Source organism: Tripterygium wilfordii, chromosome 20, assembly GCF_013401445.1.
Source record: "Tripterygium wilfordii isolate XIE 37 chromosome 20, ASM1340144v1, whole genome shotgun sequence".
NCBI lineage: Eukaryota > Viridiplantae > Streptophyta > Magnoliopsida > Celastrales > Celastraceae > Tripterygium > Tripterygium wilfordii.
In genome coordinates, this window is record NC_052251.1 from 11,160,836 (window position 1) to 11,182,907 (window position 22,072).

The 22,072-nt window shown below is 40.9% G+C and overlaps 2 protein-coding genes across 2 annotated transcripts; both read left to right on the forward strand.

Annotated features, from left to right (window-relative positions):
* Positions 1-5,563: 5,563 nt before the first annotated feature.
* LOC119986690 (ABC transporter G family member 11-like) lies at positions 5,564-9,271 on the forward strand. The gene is made up of 10 exons (XM_038831354.1): positions 5,564-6,261; positions 6,380-6,669; positions 6,776-6,947; positions 7,051-7,173; positions 7,310-7,435; positions 7,548-7,742; positions 7,870-7,956; positions 8,053-8,325; positions 8,432-8,539; positions 8,638-9,271. The coding sequence occupies exons 1-10, from the start codon at positions 5,854-5,856 to the stop codon at positions 8,989-8,991; spliced, it is 2,136 nt and encodes a 711-aa protein (XP_038687282.1). The 5' UTR covers positions 5,564-5,853; the 3' UTR covers positions 8,992-9,271.
* Positions 9,272-14,416: 5,145 nt separating this feature from the next.
* On the forward strand, positions 14,417-17,529 carry LOC119987002. The gene is made up of 3 exons (XM_038831684.1): positions 14,417-15,917; positions 16,001-16,547; positions 16,743-17,529. The coding sequence occupies exons 1-3, from the start codon at positions 14,417-14,419 to the stop codon at positions 17,527-17,529; spliced, it is 2,835 nt and encodes a 944-aa protein (XP_038687612.1).
* The last annotated feature ends 4,543 nt before the right edge of the window (positions 17,530-22,072 follow it).

Below are 22,072 nucleotides of genomic sequence, written 5' to 3' on the forward strand. Positions count from 1 at the left end.
AGTCAAATGCAGGGATTTGATTATCAGGACACTTTTGCTCTTATGGTGAAAATGGTGACAGTTAGATTATTTTTAGCTATAGCAAGTAGTAATGATTGGGTTGTTCATCATCTAGATGTCCATAATGCTTTCTTAAATGGAGATTTAGATGAGGTTGTTTATATGAAAATGCCTCCAGGTTATGAGTGTCAAGATTCTGGATATGTTTGTAAGCTAAATAGGTCTCTATATGGCTTAAAACAAGCATCTAGACAATGGAATTTAAAGTGCAAGCAAGTTCTTCTTGATTTTGGTTTTATTCAATCTAAATGTGACTATTCTTTATTTATTTATATTAAAGGCATGTCTAAGATTTTGTTGCTATTGTATGTTGATGATATGGCCATAGGAGGTAATGATCTTACTCTTATACAACAAGTTAAGAAACACATTGCCTCTTGTTTTAAAGTTAAAGATCTAGGTCCTTTGAAGTATTTTCTAGGTTTAGAAGTTCACAGGACTAACAAAGGGATGACTATAAGTCAGACCAAGTATGTTTTGGATCTTCTCCTTGATTCTAATTTCAGGGACTGTAAAGAGATCAATACTCCAATGGATACAAACTGCAAGTTGGCTGGCTCAACAGGAGATGTTTTGTCAGATCCTATGAGCTATAGAAGGCTGATAGGGAGACTTATTTATTTAACAATCACCAGACCAGACATATGTTTTCCTATCAACACATTAAGTCAATTCATGAAAGCTCCAACAAATCAGCACATGCTGGCAGCACAGAGAATATTGAGATACATCAAAGGAACTAAAAGTCAAGGCTTATTCTTTCCTAGAGAACAATCAAATATTATTCAAGCCTATTCTGATGCTAGCTGGGCATCTTGTTCAGACACTAGAAGATCAATTAGTGGTTACTCTATTCTTCTTGGTAATTCTTTGGTTGCTTGGAAATCAAAGAAACAACAGACTATATCCAAGTCTTCAGCAGAATCTGAGTACAGAGCTATTGCTTCTACAACTAGTGAGCTTACTTGGATTAATGCTCTTATGTATGAGATCAAGCACACAGTTCAGAGACCTATCATCCTTTATTGTGACAGTCAAGCAGCGATTCACATTAGCAATAATCCGGTGTTTCATGAAAGAACGAAACACATAGAGGTGGACTGTCATTTTATAAGAGAGAAAGTTGAGAAGAAGCTTATACAATTGAAGCACACAAGGACTGATCAACAGCCTGCAGATATGCTTACTAAGCCCATGTCTCTGGATAAACTCCAATTTTTCATGCTCATGCTCAACGTGATTGATACATTACGCTGAGCTTGACAGGGGGTGTTAGGAGACTGAGATATTATTGCCTATTTTGTCTGTATCTTCAGTAGGGATACGATGCCATTTTGCCTCTGTTAATAGTCTTTATTTCAAAGACTCTGGCACGATGTCGTATCTTATGTTGTCTTGTCTTAGTGTCGTTAGGTTTTATAGACGTTGTATCTGAAGAAGCCTTTATCTTCTTCAGCTGCCTCATTCTTTGAATGACTTTCGGTGGAACCTGTTTTTCTTGTATCAATGAAAAGCTTCCAGCTCTTTGCACAATTTTCTGTCCGATTCTTCATATGATTTCAGTGTTTTCTGGATTTGTCCATATCCATGCCCTGATGCCCGATCACGTGTCCATTTCGTCTTCTTTACCATTTTTTTTTTCTTAATTCCATTACCAATATTTGTCTTTGGGTTATGGGCTACGGGAAATACAACGGTGAATGGACCTTCCTCGGGCCCATGGATCAGCCACTTCTATATCCATGTCCACGGGCTTAGACCCCACTATTATGAGGATCGCATTGGAGTCCATTAATTGAAATGGACTAGAGCAACGGTAGGAATGCAAATAGATGCAGATGCCAATGAATTTTATTTTTTTGATATTTAACTTGATTATGAGCTTTGGTATTGAGTTGGATAGTGTGTAGAGGCGAGGTCTTTTTCTGATTTGGCGTTTTCTGGGTTACCGTCCGAACGGAGGGTTTAGCCGCCCAGACACTCGAGTATGTGAAGTGCCAAAGGAGCTTGAATGGAAGGTCTTACTCGAGAAAGGTGTGAAGAACTACTCGAACAATTGAAAGGGTATTCGGACAAATGTTCTGAAAATCAGGCCTTGAAGGGTTAGGTGTCTGGACAGCTTAAGTAGGTGTCTAGACAGCTTAAGTAGGTGTTCGGATAGTTGACGGGTTACACTATTTTTCTATAAATATGATACTTGTTTTCCAGAATTGTAACCTAATTCCTATTATTTGTTTCTCTGGGTTTGGAGAGGCGGTTGAGAGAGAGAAATAATGGGATGTGTGCAGTGAGTATTGAGAGAGAGTAAATGAGATAACTTTATGGTGTATCTCTCAGGTTTTGCCTATATTTCTTTGTGAGAGATTTAAGATGTAGAGTATTAGAGATACAAGCTGGATTGTAACTTATGATAATTTATTGGGTTCTTGGATTTCTTGGTGAGAAAAAATTATGTGTGATTGTATAAATCTTCTACATAGTGAAATTTTCTATTGGTTGTCTTTTGATAATCCCCATTGTTTTTTCTTTCATTTTGAAAATTTTAATATAAATTATCTGTGTTGTGATTGTGTTGCTATTATCAAATTTCAAAATGTCTACTATCATGTTGATATTATCTGTTAAGGAGCATCTTGGATAAATTTGCCAACAAAAGAAACAAAAAAGACGAGAGTTGCTAGTCATGCATGTATGTACAATTATGGGGCGGTTACACAGTTGACCATCCCAATTCCCGGCCTATAAAATATAAATCACTAAATAGTTTACATGGAAACAGTCGATTAAGCCTCGACATTTGGTTGACGCTAGTTATCGGTCCTGTTTGGGAGTGTTGTCAACTGTTATGAGGTGTTGTGTGATGTTGTGAGTTATAAAACGGTGATGCTATAAGGTGAGTTGGACGTATTTAAAACTGTGGTGCGGTGCTATGAGGTGTGTTTGACGTATTTAAATTACGGTTATATTAGATGACTAGTAATATTAATATAAAATCACTTAACTTTTACATTGTACATTAATCTAAAATAAAATAATTGACCTAATTTGATTACGTATGACAATTCAACATATATTGTAAACGTTTGGGAGTGCTGTGAGGTGTGGTGAGGTGTTGTAAAGTAAAAAGCCGTGGTGCTGTGAGGTGAGTTGAAACGCAAAAACTGTTTGGCGTGTCACAAAAAACTGTGGTGCTGTGAGGTGCGGTGCAATTGACACAAAAAACTGTGGTGCTGTGAGGTGCGGTGCAATTGAACGCAGTGCGAACACATTTCCAAACACCCACATCATATCACATCGCTATGCCTTATAGGCGGGTTAACTTATTGAAAGTTGCAAAATCTGTTTTGAATTATCAAAATGAGGAGTAATTTTGAACGGTTATGATACTCATACATAAGTTTGGTATACATAAGGATACATAATAATTTGGCGTGGTGATTAGGATGATGACTATGCAATTTTAAAATTCAAAATCTCAAAAGAGAAAATATTATTTTAAGCTGACTATGTTATTTCCAATACAAAAAATAGGGATGAGAATTTATGCCCGACCCGCTCCGACCCGCCCCGCCCCGATCCGCACGGATTTTCTCCGATCCGAGACTTGTGCGGGGCGGGGGTGGGGGCAAAAATTTTCAACCCGCGCGGGGGCGGGGCAGGGGCGGATATTCCTCCAGCTCTGACCCGCCCCGCCCCGCCCCGCACACCCGCCCCGCAATCCGCCCCGCAATAAATGTTTATGTACATAATATATATATATAAGATTTCTTTTATAATATAGATAAATATTTGTTTATCTAAACATTTATTAATTTGATATTATTATTAAAATTAAAGTAACCCCTAAACTTCTTTAATAAGATTTAAGCACTTAAACATTAAAACCCTATACATAATATTTACAATACTCCTATACTCTTAATTAGATTGATTATTGAATAAATATTGATAAAAACATAAAACCCTAAATCTTAAATTAAATATAGTCTACTTCTAATTCAATTGAAGTGATGTTGATAAAAAATAATTTAAGATTCCTAAACCCTAACTTAAATTGATTTGATTTGAACACATTGATTCTAATATAGTAATAACTTAAATTGATTCTAGAATGTGCAATTTAATTTTACAATTTTCAAAGATGTTGAATAGGGGCGGGGCGGGGACGGGGCATAAAAGTCACCCCGAGGTGCGGGGCGGGGCGCGGGGCGCCACCTGGAGGTGCGGGGCGGGGGCGGGGTGACCATGATCCGCCCCCGCCCCGCTCCGTTGCCATCCCTAACAAAAAACCTCAAAACCTCGGTAATCGCAAGTGGAGAGAAACTTCCAAAATTATCCCAATATGCCGTCCATCACTCCTCCCCTGTTTAGACCTCCGGCGAGTTTTTTCATCTCCGGTGATAATCATTTGTGCTCACCGTTGTCGGCAACTCCGTGACAACCATTCTTTGGCCCGGTCTTGCTGCAGTTCGGTTAATATCGACAAACAAACCCACATCGAAGTTAAAGGTATGAACTTTGAGTGAATAATTTGTTTCAAAACAATTTATTTGACGTTTAATGATCTTTTTTACTTGGTTTCATTGAGTAGGTAGAAAATAAATTTGATTACACTACCATTGTGTGGTGCCACCAGTTTCGTCTCCACCGGGATTTTCTTTGTCCCCGTCTTCAGCTCTAGAGTTAGCTTCCAAGCGAGAGCGAGGTGTTGACATTTAGGGTTTTGTGGGACCTAGTCTATGTGACATGCTTAGTTGGCATGCCACATAGATTATGGATATTATGTACACCAAATATTATGTATGTATGTCATTTTCCAATTTCGAACTCATGTTATTGAAGTAGAAAGAAGTTTTGGTTGAGATGATAAAATTAATTGCGATAACTCCTTGTAAAAATGGGAAGTCGTAAATTTAACTCACACCAAATAATTATGATGTTATGTCCTCCCATTAGCCTTTGACCCGTGGGAGGCTTATGAAGTTCTCATTTGCGGGTTTGAGTCTAGTTTTACATGTTGTTAGCATAAAGGTGATTGAATTGTGTGTCTGAGTTTAGAGTTGGCCCAACTAGTTATCTAGCGAGTATATTGGGTTGGGAAATTAATCAATTATCGATTAAAAAAAACAAATGTGGAATGTTTAAAAATAATGTATCAGTGATGACATGTTGTATTAAGCCATTGTTAAGGAGTTAAAAAAAAGTTACACTTGAACCATCAGTTGAAGTTGAAGTATTAAGGATGATGTGTATCATTATAGTGATCAGGGTTCGAATCTCCCACTTCGTTTTAAAAAAAAAAAAAACTAAAAAAAAGTTGGTTGTCAAAATCAAAAGAGGGAGGCTATCAATCAGAGGGTATTTAATGAGGGTCGGTTTCTCAATTCAATGCCTTTACCAACAACTACCAGAACCAATTTAATTTAATGGGCGGGGTGTCAGACAAAGCTTTGCCATTCATGTTCCAACTGCTTTTACTCTGTTTTTGACGATTGAATTGAAGCTATATAATCTCTCCAAATTCCAAATCAACAAAGGATGCCAGAGGAAACTCCTTTTGTTAAATACTGCTGTTTGGTTTTTTTTTTAATTTTTTCGGTCACACAAAATTAACTCGTGCGAATCAGAGCAGCTCATTCCGCATGGCATGATCCTGATTCCCAAGTCCTAACCAAACAACACACAGTTCAGTCAGTCAAACCTTCCTCCTCACACGGTTCCCATTTCTTCTCCTTTCCTTCCTGTTAACTTGATATTTAAGTAGCTAATAGGAGATTGATGGTTTGAGATTCAATGAGCAGCATGGACACTGCGGGTAGTAAGAGTAACGTGATGATGGAGATTGAGGCAAGCAAGCCTGAGGGGAATGGGAATGGGATTGTGGTGGGGGGCTTGAGCCCTCTAAGCGAGACTTTATGGAGGGGGAAGACCAACACAGAGTTTGTGGGAGATGTCTCTGCCAGGCTTACCTGGAAGGATCTTACTGTGATGGTAACTCTCAGCAATGGAGAGACCCAGAAGGTTTTGGAAGGACTTACTGGGTATGCCGAGCCTGGGACCCTCACAGCCCTTATGGGTCCTTCTGGTTCTGGAAAATCTACCCTTCTTGATGCTCTCTCTAGCCGCCTCGCCGCCAACGCTTTCCTCTCCGGAACCATTCTTCTCAATGGTCGTAAGACCAAGCTCTCTTTTGGAACTGCTGTGAGTATACTTAATTGTTTCTTCTTGCCTTTCTTTTACCAGTTCAAAATATAAGATTATAACGGTTAACTGGAGATCATGATCATCGCTGATCTTGATCTTTCAATTTGAAATTTAGGCTTATGTGACTCAAGATGACAACTTGATCGGAACTCTGACGGTACGGGAAACGATTTCATATTCTGCTAGACTGCGTCTCCCCGATAAGATGTCTTGGTCTGAGAAGCGGGCCTTGGTGGAGAGCACCATCATCGAGATGGGTCTCCAAGATTGCGCAGATACCGTTATTGGAAACTGGCATTTGCGTGGTATCAGTGGAGGAGAAAAGAGGAGAGTCAGCATAGCTCTTGAAATTTTGATTAGGCCTAGATTGCTCTTTCTTGACGAGCCCACCAGTGGCCTTGACAGGTTTGTATTTATTTGTATACATCTATCTAGCCTCGTCTCTACTATGAATCAACTCCAAAAATTTCCATTAATATATAATAATTGCTTCCCCTGGTTTGGTTTGTAGTGCTTCAGCCTTTTTTGTGACCGAGACACTGCGAGGCCTAGCCAGAGATGGGAGGACTGTCATAGCTTCAATTCATCAGCCTAGCAGTGAAGTTTTTGAGCTCTTTGATAGGCTATACTTGCTTTCAGGGGGCAAAACTGTTTATTTTGGCCAAGCAGCAGAGGCATATGAGGCAAGAAAACTCTCTCTCAAGTGTTCATTTCATAGAATAATACATGAAAATACGTCTTAATAGATTGATGCTTACATAATTAATTGCTTTATACATATTGCAGTTCTTTGCACAAGCCGGGTTTCCCTGTCCTGCTTTGAGGAACCCTTCTGATCATTTTCTTAGATGCATCAATTCTGACTTCGACAAAGTGAAGGCTACTCTCAAAGGGTCCATGAAACTCAGGGTATTGTTTTGCTTAGTTAAACCAGGTCGCTTAAAGATTGAATTTGGTTATGAGATTGTGATATAAAATTGTTTTCCTTTCTTCTTCTTTTTCCCCCCTAAAACATTGTCTTTTGGGAATTTATAACTCATGTTAGTTTGAGGCAACTGAGGATCCTCTGGAGAAAATGACGACAGCTGAAGCCATACGAACACTTATTGACTTTTATCGGACCTCGCAGTACTGTTATTCAGCAAGAGAAAAGGTTGATATCTCCGGAGTTGTAAGTGCCAAATTCTAATTTATCCAATGTAATATGATAAAATTTAGTTACTTTATTATTGATTACTTTGTTTCAGAATTTATAGTTGTAATTTTCTTACTCTGTGTTACAGAAAGGAACTGTACTAGATTCAGGAGGCAGTCAGGCTAGTTTCTTAATGCAGGCTTTCACTCTGACCAAACGTTCATTCATCAACATGTCGAGGGACTTTGGCTATTATTGGCTGAGGCTTGTAATTTATGTTGTAGTCACTATTTGTATTGGTACCATCTATCTGAATGTTGGGACTGGCTACAACGCAATTCTGGTACTTTCTTTTTTATCATATTAAGATATCCTATTTCATGTAGTTTCTTCCGTCTTTTTCTGTGCTGTAAGCTTAAAAAATAATGAAATTTGGCTAACAATAAGAACTTTCTGTATAATTAATACAGGCAAGAGGATCCTGTGCTTCTTTCGTCTTTGGTTTTGTCACTTTCATGTCAATTGGCGGCTTTCCATCCTTTGTAGAGGATATGAAGGTGAGTGTTCTCTCAGATCCAGCATGAAAGAAGAACCATTTTACGGAAATGTAAATTATGCTCCCATCATTTTCATTATTTTTCTACTTTTTGAAGGTCTTCCAAAGAGAGAGGCTGAATGGTCACTATGGTGTGACTGCATTTGTGATTAGCAACACACTCTCTGCAATGCCATTTCTGATAATGATCACCTTCATTGCTGGAACTATTTGCTATTTCATGGTTGGCCTTCACCCTGGTTTCGAGCATTATCTGTTCTTTGTGTTGTGCCTTTACGCAAGCATCACTGTGGTCGAGAGTCTGATGATGGCCATAGCCAGTATAGTGCCAAATTTCTTAATGGGGATCATCATAGGAGCCGGAATTCAGGTTTGTATCAGCGAATTAATTTCAATGGTTAGAGATGGACTGCCAAATTGCCAAATTTCCAAATTTCTCTTGACTGTTGACTTTGTGAACCATCTACATGCGGCAGGGTATTTTCATGCTCGTCTCTGGATACTTTAGGCTTCCAAATGACATACCAAAGCCAGTCTGGCGTTACCCAATGTCATACATCAGTTTTCACTTCTGGGCCTTGCAGGTAAAGATCAGATAACATTATAATCAGGTTGGCGGTGGTGGTGGTAATGGTGGTTAAAGAATAATTTGAACTCATGAAGAAGATATGCATGCTTGCAGGGGCAATACCAGAATGACTTGAAGGGCTTGCTGTTTGACAACCAGTCACCGGATCTGCCGAAGATCCCCGGCGAGTACATTCTGGAGAAGGTGTTCCAAATTGATGTGAACCGATCAAAATGGGTGGATCTCAGTGTTATCTTCAGCATGATTGTCATCTATCGCATCCTCTTCTTCATCATGATCAAGATCAGTGAAGATGTGACTCCATGGATCAGAGGTTACATAGCAAGAAGAATAATACAGCAAAAGAATGGAACAAATAATTTAACTGTTGCTCCTGATGGCCTAACTCAATCCCCTTCTTTGAAAACATATGCTGCTCAACAGACAACCGAAACCAGCAACAGGTAGAGAGATGGTTTTGCAAATTTAATTTAATCTGTTTCGCACTCAAATTATATGCTTTCATGCTTTCAATTTAGTTATATGGATGTGCTCTGACATAAATATGTACCACAAATAGACGCATACTTGATAGAGATTCATTCGAAGTATGTAAGACATTATAGTATGTAGACTTTCATATTGAGTTTTATCACTTATGTTGGGCCATGTGATGAGATGGTCCAGGTCTATTATCATCATTGTAGTAGTTATCTTTGTGAAAGGGAAATTGCAGAATTGGAGTTAATTCTATGTTGCACCAGGAATTCACTTATGTTGGGCCATGTGATGAGATGGTCCAGGTCTATTATCATCATTGTAGTAGTTATCTTTGTGAAAGGGAAATTGCAGAATTGGAGTTAATTCTATGTTGCACCAGGAATCTTGTTAGTCATTTTATGTCAATTCTGCATGTGTATGAAAAGTGTAAAATAAGTTTATCAAACATAAAAACACAAAACCAATACAGTTATCAAATAAATATATATGTATTTATCAACCTAAAATTAATTTATTTATCAACGTAAATCAGTTGGTATCAACCTAAATAAAAATAGTTATCAAAGTAAAAGTAATACAGTTATCAATGAAAAAGTAATACAGTTATCAACGAAAAATGTACAAACTTTCATGAACAGTACAACACTTTTCTACATGTACTGGAAAATTGAGAGCAATCAACATGCATGCCTTTGACAAGTAACCAACGAAACCCAACACCCAATAACATATATGTTACATGCATGACTGTTTTACTAACATCTTCTAAAAATATCAACGAACCCATAATTCAGAAACTCATGGAGTACAAGACAATATCAACGAATATTCAAATAAAAATAACGTAAACCATTACCGTCAAGCCATGAAAGGATACTAACCTTAGTCGCGTTCGTTGTTTGTGGGTAAAAAACCAGAAGAAATGCCATCGAAGTGGTATGTCTCGATAGAACGAAGAAGATGAAGATGAGAGAGAAAAAACGTAAACGCGCTTGCTTTACTTTCAGAGTTTTTGCCGGTACAAGGGTATACATGTCTTTTCCTATGTTAAATGAGTTAGATTTAAGTGTTTTGAAAAGAAGGATTAGATTTAAAAAATGTTTATTAACTTGGGTCATTTTTCAAAACAACCCCAAAAATAATAGGTTCCGCTAAGAAGCCAGGTACATCATATTAAAGCATTGTGGGCTTAAAAATTACGTCAGAGATGAAAATGTTATGATCATTAGTTCTTTTCATCCCAACTCGGGCCCCAGGGAATAGGAATTCCCGATGGAAGCTTGGGACCCAGGGGTCTTTCCAAACTTTGATGGATTCCTCATTCTCAATCCGCCATCTTACTCCTCTTTTTAAAAGCCCTCTCGCTGTGAGGAGACTAGACCAAACAAATGATGGATTTGAACCTCTCAGAGCATTTAGAAAGGAACCTTGTACGTAATACTTTGCCTTCATTACATGGCTACAGAGGGAAAATTCATTACTAATCAAGTGCCACCCTTGCTTTGCTGGTAAGGCTGAGTTGAAGTGGTGCATGTCTCGAAGATCCAATCCACCATTATAAATGGGATTGCATAATTTCTGCCAATTACATGGCTACAGAGGGAAGATTCATTACTAATCAAGCGCGACCCTTGTTTTTGTAGTAAGACGGAGTTGAAGTGGTACATGTCTCGAAGATCCAATCCACCATTGTGGAGTAAAAAGGTACACCTACGGTTCTCCCAGACGGAAGCAGTTCATCTGACAGTCCGTATATACGGTTCTCTCAGACCGAAGCAGTTTTGACAGTAGTCACTCCGTATATACGGTTCTTCCAGACAAAGTTTCATCCGATACTCAGTTACCGACGGTTACCAGGAGCAGTTACAAGAGAAGTTACCAGAGACAATTAACCGCATCAACTGACATATCCCAAGCCTATAAATACATTTCCTTTGAGATTTGTAAGCATTCATCGACAATCGACTCTAATAAAAGATCAGACTCCGTGGACCTAGGCAAATTGCCGAACCACGTAAATTCTGTGTTGTTTATTCTCTTGAATCTTTCTACTTTATACACATTCTATACTTCGGTGCAAATTTAGCATCGACAATTGGCGCCGTCTGTGGGAAATCGTTCATTAATATAAGCTATGTCTCAAGAAGCGGAAGAATCACGACAAGAGGAACTGCCTCGTCCAGAAGAGGAGAGGCCTCGGCATAATCATGATGAAATAGAAGAGCAAATTCCAAATGAATTGGAACTGGAAGAAGCCCTTTTTAGGGCAGAAGAAGATTTGCAAAAGAGACAAGAGCATGCTCAAGCTCTAAGGGAAAGACTCCATAGCATGAGGAGAAAGGGGAAACGTTTGGCTAGTGAAATCCAGAGTGTTGTCCGAGGTGATAGGGATACGGATCCGAAGCGTGTTCGGGAGCAAGACAGTGGGAGCACTGGGAGGTCTCGTAGGAGGAGGGGACCAGTTATGGAGAGGAGAAGGCATACTCCTCCTCCAAGGGGTACAAGGAACAAATCCCCGCTGCCGTCTAGAAGGATAAGACACCGAAGCCTTTCCCCAAAAATTCAGATGAAGAAAGACACTGGGGAGGTCTTATGGAGTGCTCAGAAGAAGGCCGAGCAAAGCCTCAGAAAATTGACTTCCACACCCTTCGTGCGGGCTCTACGACTGGAAGATCCACCAAACAAGTTTTCACCCCCAATCTTTGCAATTTATGATGGAAAAACGGATCCTGTAGCACATATTTCAGCCTACACTCATAAGATGGCACTTTGGGCAGGTCGAGACGGACTCATGTGCAAAATGTTTCCATCAAGTCTTGGGACAACAGCCATGAAATGGTTTCACCAACTTCCAGAGAATTCAGTTTCGTCTTGGAGGGAGTTGGCCCGGATCTTCGTAGCAAGATTCATAGCAAATAGTCGAGATCCAGCGACATTGGATACTCTATTTGCTTTACATCTCAGGAGAGGAGAGTCACTCCGGGCTTACGCTGCCAGGTATTCAGATACCTATGCGGATATAGAAGATTGTGATGAAAGGACCGCAGTGGCTACTTTTCGCCTCGGGCTCCCTCGTGATTATAAACTGCGAGAAAGTTTGACGATGGCTCCACCCAAGAATATGGCCGCGCTTCAGGACAGGATTAAGCAATACGTCAAACTAGAGGAAGACAAACAAGGGGATCGGCAATTTGCTTCTCAAGAAGGAACAAAAAAGGAAAATAAGAAGTTTGAAAAGAAGAACGTGAAAGAAAAAGACTCGAAGAAGGACCCAAAACCCACTTCTTACGAGGCGGTAAAAACAATATTTAAGGACCCAATTTTTCGAATTCTTCCTCAAATCGCAGACAAACCTTATTTTCGACGGCCAAATAAGATGTCAGGGGATCCGTCCACTCGAAACCAATCCAAATGGTGTTCCTATCATCGAGACAAAGGTCACAGGACAGAAGATTGCAGAGAGTTCAAACGACATTTGGAAGAATTGGTTCAACAGGGTCATCTTAAGGAATTTATTGACAAAGAAAAAACCGTTGTCGAAAAGAAGGGAGAACCTCAGTCAAAAGAGCGGGGAGAACCTTCACACTACGTGGTTAATTTTATTGATGCAATGGTACCGGATGCACAACTTGGTAATGCGATAAGGCGAACGGAGTATAGGAGGGTCCGACACCAACAAGAGGTAATGCGGATGGATCTTAATCACAGTTTGGGAACTAAGAGACCAAGGGAGGCAACTGCAATCACTTTCACCAAGGAAGATGCAACAGGAGTCATCTTTCCACATAATGATGCTCTCGTGATTTCCCTGCAAATCGGAGCAGCAACAGTGAAGCGAATGATGGTAGACCAAGGAAGTTCTGCAGAGATCATGCATTATTCACTCTTCCAGAAGTTAGGGAAAACTCATGCAGATTTGATTCCTATTCCAACACATCTGGTGGGCCTTAATGCGACCCCAGTTTGGCCTCTCGGAAGGATACGAATGCCAGTCACGGCAGGTCCAAGAACACTTGAAGTGGATTTCCTTGTTATAGATCTACCCTCAACGTATAATGCAATCATGGGTAGGACTTGGCTTCACTTAATGGAAGCTGTCCCCTCATCTTATCATCAGATGCTCAAATTTCCCTTCGGGGATAAAGTGGTGGAAATAAGAGGAGACCAAGCTGCCTCAAAAGAATGTTTTATGGCAAAAACAAAGCAAGCAGGAAAAATAATGATGATGGAAGAAGAGGCTCCAGTCCTAGAGGAAGTTGGAAAGGAGCCAACAACCAAGTCAATGGAAGAGCTTGAGAAGGTTCAAGTTACACCAGAAAGTCCTGACAGATACTTTCTAGTTGGGACTAGCTTGTCTATATCAGAGAAGGAATCATTAATTGGGATATTAAGGAGAAATGTGGGCGTGTTTGCATGGACTCCCTATGAGATGCCAGGGGTGGATCCGGAATTGGCAATCCATAGGTTAAATGTCAAACCAGGTTTTAAACCTGTGATTCAAAAGGGGAGAAGGTCAGCCGTACAGCATACGGAGGCCGTGGTTAAGGAGGTAGAAAACTTGTTAGAAGCTAAGGCCATCAGGGAGGTACAATATCCCGAATGGCTCTCAAACACAGTGGTGGTCAGGAAGAAGGATGGAAAATGGAGGGTTTGTGTTGATTTCACAGATTTGAACAAAGCATGTCCAAAGGATTTGTTCCCGCTTCCTAAAATCGATCAATTGGTGGATATGACATCAGGAATGGCAAGAATGAGCTTCCTGGATGCATACCGAGGGTACCATCAAATCCCAATGCATCCGTCTGATCAGGAGAAGACTTCGTTCATTACCCCAAAGGGAATATTCTGTTACCAAGTAATGCCTTTCGGCTTAAAGAACGCAGGTGCCACATTTCAGAGAATGGTGACGAAACTCTTTGGACCTCTAATTGGCAAGACTATGGAAGTTTACATAGATGATATGGTGGTCAAAAGCAAATTTCAAGAGGACCATTTGATGCACCTTCAGGAGGTGTTTGATGTCTTAAAGAAAAATAACCTAAAGCTCAATGCAAGCAAATGCGCTTTTGGAGTTAGTACGGGCAAATTCCTAGGCCATTTCGTTACACAAAGAGGAATCGAGGCCGACCCAGCACAGATCAAGGCCATTCAATGCTTGGAGCGACCCACTAAAGTGAAGGAGATACAGAAATTAACTGGAATGGCGGCGGCACTTAACAGGTTCATCAGCAGATCCTCAGACAGATTCAGGCCTTTCTTTCGACTGCTTAAGTCGGGGAGAGCTTTCCAATGGGATGATGAATGTGAGGCGGCTTTTCTTGGGTTAAAGAGTTATTTGCAGAAGCCCCAACTGTTAGCAACTCCCAAGGAATGAGACACGCTACAACTATACATGGCAGTGTCAGAGCATGCCGTCAGTGCCGTAATCCTGAGAGAAGAAAAGAAGGTCCAGTACCCAATCTACTATGTAAGCAAGACACTGTTAGATGCTGAAACTAGGTACTCACCCCTGGAAAAGCTTCTCTTGGCATTGGTAATGGCTTCTAGAAAGTTGAACCACTATTTCCAGGCATACCCAGTGGAAGTGGTGACAGAATATCCATTGAAGACCTTGTTAGGGAAAGCGGACATGTCTGGAAGGGTTGCCAAATGGTCAGTCGAATTGGCTCAATATGATTTGAAGTTCGTCGCAAGGACTGCCATTAAAGCGCAAGTTTTAGCTGATTTTGTTGCCGAGTTCACCATAGAGCAACGACTTGAAAAAGCCAACCAGATATGGAAGGTACAAGTAACTCCTTCGCATCTTTGGAAATTGCAAGTTGATGGTTCTTCAACAAGACGAGGATCCGGAGCAGGAATTGTGCTAGTAGCACCGGAAGGAGAAGTATTGGAAATGGCTATACGATTAGGGTTCCCAGCAACAAATAATGAAGCAGAGTATGAGGCCTTGTTTCAAGGAGTCCAGAATGCTCTAAGACTTGGGGCCAAGGAGTTGGTGATTTATTCCGATTCTCAATTGGTAGTCAATCAACTCACTGGACTCTACAGTGCCAGGACGGCAACTATGGCAGCTTACATGGAAAAAACTAAACAGTTGCTCGACCGACTTCATGACTATAAGGTAATACAAATTCCAAGGGAGCAGAATGACCACGCCGATGCTTTGGCTACCCTTGCGTCGGCCGACCAACTAGGGGTGAAGAGGGTTATACAAGTGCAGGTGCTCGAACGACCAAGCATAGATGAGATGCCAGAAGAGATACGATGCGCTGAAGAGCAGGCGCCAAGTTGGATGGATCCCATCATTGCTTACCTAAAGGATGGCATTCTTCCCGAAGATAAGAAAGAAGCCAGAAAATTGGCAGTCAAAGCAGCACGCTTCTGGTTGTCTCCTGATCAGAAGCTCTATAAAAAGTCTTTCTCAGGTCCATATTTATTATGTGTTCACCCAGCAAGAGTAGAGGACTTGTTGTTTGAGATTCATGAAGGCTCTTGTGGAGCACATGCTGCGGGAAGGACACTTGCATTTCGAGCAATTACCCAAGGCTTTTGGTGGCCGTACATGCAGAAGGATGCTTTGCAGTACGTAAAAAAGTGTGAAAAGTGTCAGAAGTTCGCACCAATCCCCCACCAACCGGCTGGTGATCTTTGTCCTCTTACAAGTCCATGGCCTTTTGCCCAATGGGGGTTGGATATTATTGGACCACTCCTGCGGGCTACTGGCAATAGAAGATTCTTAATTACTGCCACTGACTATTTTACGAAATGGATCGAGGCAAGGGCTCTGGCAGCAATCCGAGATATAGAAACAAGGAAGTTTGTTTGGGAAAATATCATAACAAGGTTTGGAATCCCTCATGCCTTGATTAGTGATAACGGAACTCAATTTTCAAGTGCCAAGTTTAAAGAATTTTGTGGCGGATATGGGATAAAGAATCTCTATTCCACCCCCGCCTACCCACAATGCAATGGTCAGGCAGAAGCATCCAACAAGACATTTTAGACGGAATTAAGAAAAGATTGGAGTCTTCCAAAGGAAGGTGGGTAGAAGAACTTCCGTCAGTATTATGGGCATACCGAACCACTCCTCGCAGGTCTACGGGAGAATCTCCATTCGTGCTTGCTTATGGAACGGAGGCTGTCATTCCTTTAGAAATAGGGCTTCCAACTCTCCGAACGCAAGTATTTGAAGAAGGCAACAATGATTTGGCAATGGAAAGAAATTTGGATTTGCTGCAGGAGAGAAGGGATCGGGCCATGGTGCGGCTGGCTGCTTACCAACAAGTGTTGTCCCGATCCTATAATAAAAATGTTAGGGCAAGAAGCTTTGAAATTGGGGACTTCGTTTTACGAAAAGTCTTATCTCAAACTAAGGATCCAACTGATGGAAAGTTGGGTCCAAATTGGGAAGGACCTTTCCAAGTCATAGCACGGGTTGGCCAAGGAGCCTACAAGCTAGTTAGGCAGGATGGCAAAGCTGTCCACGGAACTTGGAATATCTCCAACCTAAGGAGATTTTATGTGTAATGCCGATTATGGCTAATTTAAGCCTTCGACAGCGTATCATCAATAAAAGAATAAGTTTCCTCTTCATTTAAATTTGCATTTAGTTACTTCTTGCTACTTCTTAACTAAGTTTACGAAAGTTTTAAGATTCAGCCGTGTACTCTGATTCTTACTCAGGCTTCAATTTAAAAATATTGATTTTTGATTCCAAGACAAGTTGGGACTCATAGATCATCACTAAGAGGCGGTTGGAAAGGAGGCAAGAAGTTACTTGCGGTTGACAAAGAGGCTAAGTTACTTACGGTTAAAAAGGACCAGAAGTTACTTCAGAACTGTCATTCAACCGTCTCTGCAGTTACTCCACACGTCTCGGCTGTTATTCATCACAGTTCAACCGTCTTATCACTTCCACCTATAAATGGACAAGAGAAAAGTACAGAGAGATGGGGAAAAAGAAAGAAACAACAATTCATAATGAGTTCTTCCTCACGTTCCACCAATGTTCCACCAAAGAAGAGGTCTATGATAGAGAACGAGGAGGATGACGAATTGGTCAATCCTAAACATCCAGCAGGAGCCTCCCTCCAGAAGAAAGCTAAGTTGGAATATCAAGAAGAGGATGAGGATATGATCATCCTTGAGCAACCGATAAACCATCCACTGACGCAGGTGATTGAAATTGAAGATGATGAAGATGACGAAGAACTGAAGGTTCTCGATTCATTCCTAACCAGCAATGTGGAAGAGCAAGTCGAGGACCTTAAGGAACAATTACAGTATATGAAGAGGGAATTCCAGACTGCTGACAATTGCAACAAAGAGCTTCTAGGCGCTCTGCGAACTGTTCAACACTCACTCATCCAGATATGTGACATGGCCTGGGTGGCGGCAATGGCTCAAGACCCACAAAGGCTCCGGATGTCTCTTCTGGACCTCTCAGCCCGTGTTAAATCTATTTTAGACAGGGCGATGGTAGTTCTAGCAAGTTGGTCCATTTAAAGATTGTAATCATTTCCCTTCTATGCAATAAATAAGGTATTTTACTTTCCGAATATATGCTTACGGAAAAAAGCTATACAAAAAAAAAAAGGGCTTTATTCCAAGAAAAAGACAAATGAGTCTTAGCCAAAGAGGGCTTTATTCCAAGAAAAAGACAAATGAGTATTAGCCAAAGAGGGCTTTATTCCAAGAAAAAGACAAATGAGTCTTAGCCAAAGAGGGCTTTATTCCAAGAAAAAAGACAAATGAGTCTAAGCCAAAGAGGCATTATTCCGAAAACAAATTAGCTAAAGAGGCTTTATTCAAAGACATAGACTAAGAAAAGTCTTAGCCAAGAGGCTTTACTCTCTCAAAGAAAACAGACTAAGAAAAGTCTAAGCCGAAAGACTTTATTCATACAATTAATTAAATATGCAAGTCGAAGAGGCAGAATCTAAAATGTTAGCAAGAAGAGACATATTCCTATTGTCCAGGATCAGTGGCTGAAGTAGTCCCGGTGCCCAGGCCAGTGTTATTTTCACGAAATTTCTTTAGACTCGGGCGAGGATGGTTGGGGGCGGGCCACTGGAAGAAGTCCTCAGACCAAGCTTCATGTTCTGGAGGAATCTTGAGTGCGAGAAGTGTACAACCACACCCAAGTCCAAAATTTTCGTTGGATTCCACAGCAAGAGTTTCCGTATATTTCTTGCAACACTGGGCTATGCTTTCTTCAACCACTTTCGTCTTTTCTGCCTCAACTCTAGACAATTGGCTTTTGGCTTTGGAAAGTTCGCTCCGGGACTTCTCTATCTCTTCCTTGGCTTCGGCAAGTTTCACTTCAAGAATGGATTTTTCTTGAACAACCTTCTCAAATTCAGTTTGCATCGTCTTTGATTCCGATAGCTCTGCCTTTGTGTCAAAAAGTTGTTGCTTCAAATCAACTATGTAATGAAGGCACATTTGAGATCCCTGATTCAAACAAAAGAAAAGGTTAGTATGACTTAATCCCCGTACACATGTATTTAATATTTAATGAATAAGCGTAAGTAAGAGGAAAACCCCAAGGAGCATCTGCAAGCCAAGGTCTTCACCTTTGGGAAGTTTGTTAAAGAACTCTTTATCTTCATTGGAGATGGTAGAACAAAGCTTCTCAAGGCAGAAAGGTGAATATCCGACTTGCAACGACAATGGACTATCCACAAAACCTTTGAACATGCTTTCGGCATTATTCCAAGATGAGGGACTCAAGGCGGTTCTACTTAAAGAAAAGGGAGCAAATGTAGTGCCACCTTGAGAAGAGCTATCAGCACTTCTGGATACTCCGAAGGAAGGCAGACTATGAGTTCCTGGAGACGGAAAAGACGATGTCGACTTAACTAAAGAAGAGCTCGTGTATAAGGTTGAGGATCCTCCAATAGGTTTAGGAACTCCAAAGATGTTTGCCCAGGGACTGGAGTTTGTCTTAGGCAGATCAGGAATGGAGATACTTTTCAGAGATCCGGAAGATCCGTCTGAAAGGACTTCTGCAATCATACGTAAAAGAGGGTATGTATATAACAATACCTATGTAGAAACATATATATATAATAACAACTAAATTAAGCAAAGGAAACACACCTAAAGAGACGGAATGCTCACTGGAAGTATCCTGAAGTTCATCATCATTCTGGTTCTCCTCACTTTCACCTTCAGAATTTGATCCAACCACGGTAGGAGAAGCGACGGGAAGAGTAATTGTAGCTGAAGAACGCTTCCTCTTACGTCGCTGCCGCGCTGGGGGTAACTTGAAGTATTCACATGCTTGTTCAATGGATACACCATGAGGGAGAGGAGCGAAACCACGATAAGATGGTTTACAACCGATTAACACTGGGGCAGATCTCCAAAATTTACCACCAGATCTAGACTTAACATAAGAATCATCAAGGACCTCTTGTACAGCTTCACTAAGCACATCCGGGAGTGCAGGCATGCGCTCTGTAGTAAGCAGAAAAATTAGTAATATATATATATATATATATATATATATATATAACAAGAAAACCATCAAAGATCAGAACAAAGGCATAAGGCATACCTAAGGGTTCCCCTCTACGAGATGTAAAGCCGCTCCAATGCCCGGAGACGAGCATATAATCCACATCTTTATTGGAATTTGGAAGACAATGGATTAATGCCGAATCACACTTCGGAGACAAGTAATACTTGCCATCGGAACTCTTATTCTTGAGGATGGAGTAGCAGCAGAAAAGATCGATAGTAGCAAGTTTTTTCTTCAAGAAGGAATTCATTTGTATCACGCCACCGATGATCCGATAAGCATTCGGAGCTAACTCTGAGGGATGAAGATCAGTATACATGAAAAATTCCTGAAGGAGTGGCGAGAATGGAATGTGGATTTTGCACTCCGATAATAGAAAAATGGGAACCTTGATGAACTCGGGATCGGAATCCCTATCGTCATTAAAAGGAACCCGAATGTCAAATGGGGGTACAATCCGGTGTTTCGCTTTGAATGCAGCTAAGCTCTCTGGAGAAGAAATCAACTCTTTGAGCTTACCCATGGCGAAACCTGTAAGATCCAAGATTAAAAATAAAAATATATATATATAATAGTAATAACTTTTTCGCCTTTGTCCGAACCCCCACATGAGGTTCGGCCGAACCCCCATTAGGGGGTTGGGGCCGAACCCCCTCAAGGGGCTCGGCCGAACCCCCATTAGGGGGTTGGGGCCGAACCCAACCCCCATTAGGGGTTGGGGCCGAACCCCCTCATGGGGTTGGGCCAAACCCCCATTAGGGGGGTTGGGGGCCGAACCCCCATTAGGGGGTTGGGGCCGAACCCCCCAAGGGGCTCGGCCGAACCCAACCCCCATTATGGGGTTCGGCCAAACCCCCATTAAGGGGTTGGGGGCCGAACCCCCCTCATGAGGTTCGGCCAAACCCCCATTAGGGGATTGGGGGCCGAACCCCCATTAGGGGGTTGGGGGCCGAACCCCCCTCATGAGGTTAGGCCAAATCCCCATTAGGGGGTTGGGGGCCGAACCCCAAGGGGATTTGGCAAGGGAGCCAGACCCCGAATCTCAATCCTAGTAGTTCTCATCCGATATTTCGAGAGGGCTTTATTCTAAGTAAACAGATTACAAAAAGAAAAGTTGTAAATTCAACAAAAAGATTTAAGCCAAGAAAAAGAATTACCTCTTGAAGAGCAGAAAAGAGATGATCTTTGAAGCATATGAAGAAACGAAGGAAAATCTTCACATAATGCAGCTATTTATAGAGGATGTCAAGACTCCTAATTCAACTAGGAGAAGGAGATTATAGAGGATGTCAAACTCCTAATTCAACTAGGAGAAGGAGATTATTTGCTAAGAGCATTTTAATCCAGTTAGGAAATTGTTTCCTGATTAAAAAAAAAAAAAAAAAAAACCTTTAAATTTATCTAAATTTATTTAGGTAAATTAAAAGGTTGGGGGTCTTTGTGGAGTAAAAAGGTACACCTACGGTTCTCCCAGACGGAAGCAGTTCATCTGACAGTCCGTATATACGGTTCTCTCAGACCGAAGCAGTTTTGACAGTAGTCACTCCGTATATACGGTTCTTCCAGACAAAGTTTCATCCGATACTCAGTTACCGACGGTTACCAGGAGCAGTTACAAGAGAAGTTACCAGAGACAATTAACCGCATCAACTGACATATCCCAAGCCTATAAATACATTTCCTTTGAGATTTGTAAGCATTCATCGACAATTGACTCTAATAAAAGATCAGACTCCGTGGACCTAGGCAAATTGCCGAACCACGTAAATTCTGTGTTGTTTATTCTCTTGAATCTTTCTACTTTATACACATTCTATACTTCGGTGCAAATTTAGCATCGACAACCATTATAAATGGGATTGCATAATTTTTGCCAATTGGGGTTTATGGGGGGTGGGGGGTATGGTTTATGGGGCGGTTTATGGGAATTTGTGGGGTTTACGAGATTTTGGGGTTTATGGGATTTGCTTGTTTATGGGATTTTGGGGTTTATGGGAATTTATGGGGTGGTTTATGGGAATTTACGAGGTGGTTTAGGGGTTTATGGGGATTTTGGGGTTTATGGGATTTTGGGGGTTTAGGGTTTATGAGATTTTAGGGGTTTAGGGTATAGGGTTAATCTAGGTGGCATACTACTTGTATTATGACATATTATGGACACCAATATTATGAATATAAGTTATTTTCCGCTATAAAATGTACTGCTACTAGGAAGAGCGGACCCACTAGCAACTACAACCTATTATCGAACAACCGATTTGTGTACAATAATAAGTTGTTGAAATAGGTTGTTCAATAAGATCGGTTGAATCAAGGATGGCAGTCCCACATAATAGGAAAGAGCTTCAAGAATAATAAGTTCCTTTCTCGAATACGAATAGGAATACGAATACCATTGCTCAACAGTTGCTCAAATAAGTTGTTGAAACTAAGATAAGAAAGAGACCTCAGGCTAAGATAATAAGTTGTTGCTCAAATAAGGGCTTCACTTCAAAGAGGCATAGGAAAAATGTCCCGAAACTG

Coding starts and splice junctions, on each gene's coding strand:
- LOC119987002 (XM_038831684.1), top strand. CDS start 14,417: ATGGCAGTGTCAGAGCATGCCGTCAGTGCCGTAATCCTGAGAGAAGAA. Junction 15,918..16,000: donor TAACGGAACTCAATTTTCAA/GTGCCAAGTTTA, acceptor TGCAATGGTCAG/GCAGAAGCATCCAACAAGAC. Junction 16,548..16,742: donor AACCTAAGGAGATTTTATGT/GTAATGCCGATT, acceptor TTTGATTCCAAG/ACAAGTTGGGACTCATAGAT.
- LOC119986690 (XM_038831354.1), top strand. CDS start 5,854: ATGAGCAGCATGGACACTGCGGGTAGTAAGAGTAACGTGATGATGGAG. Junction 6,948..7,050: donor AAGCAGCAGAGGCATATGAG/GCAAGAAAACTC, acceptor TACATATTGCAG/TTCTTTGCACAAGCCGGGTT. Junction 8,540..8,637: donor TTCACTTCTGGGCCTTGCAG/GTAAAGATCAGA, acceptor GCATGCTTGCAG/GGGCAATACCAGAATGACTT.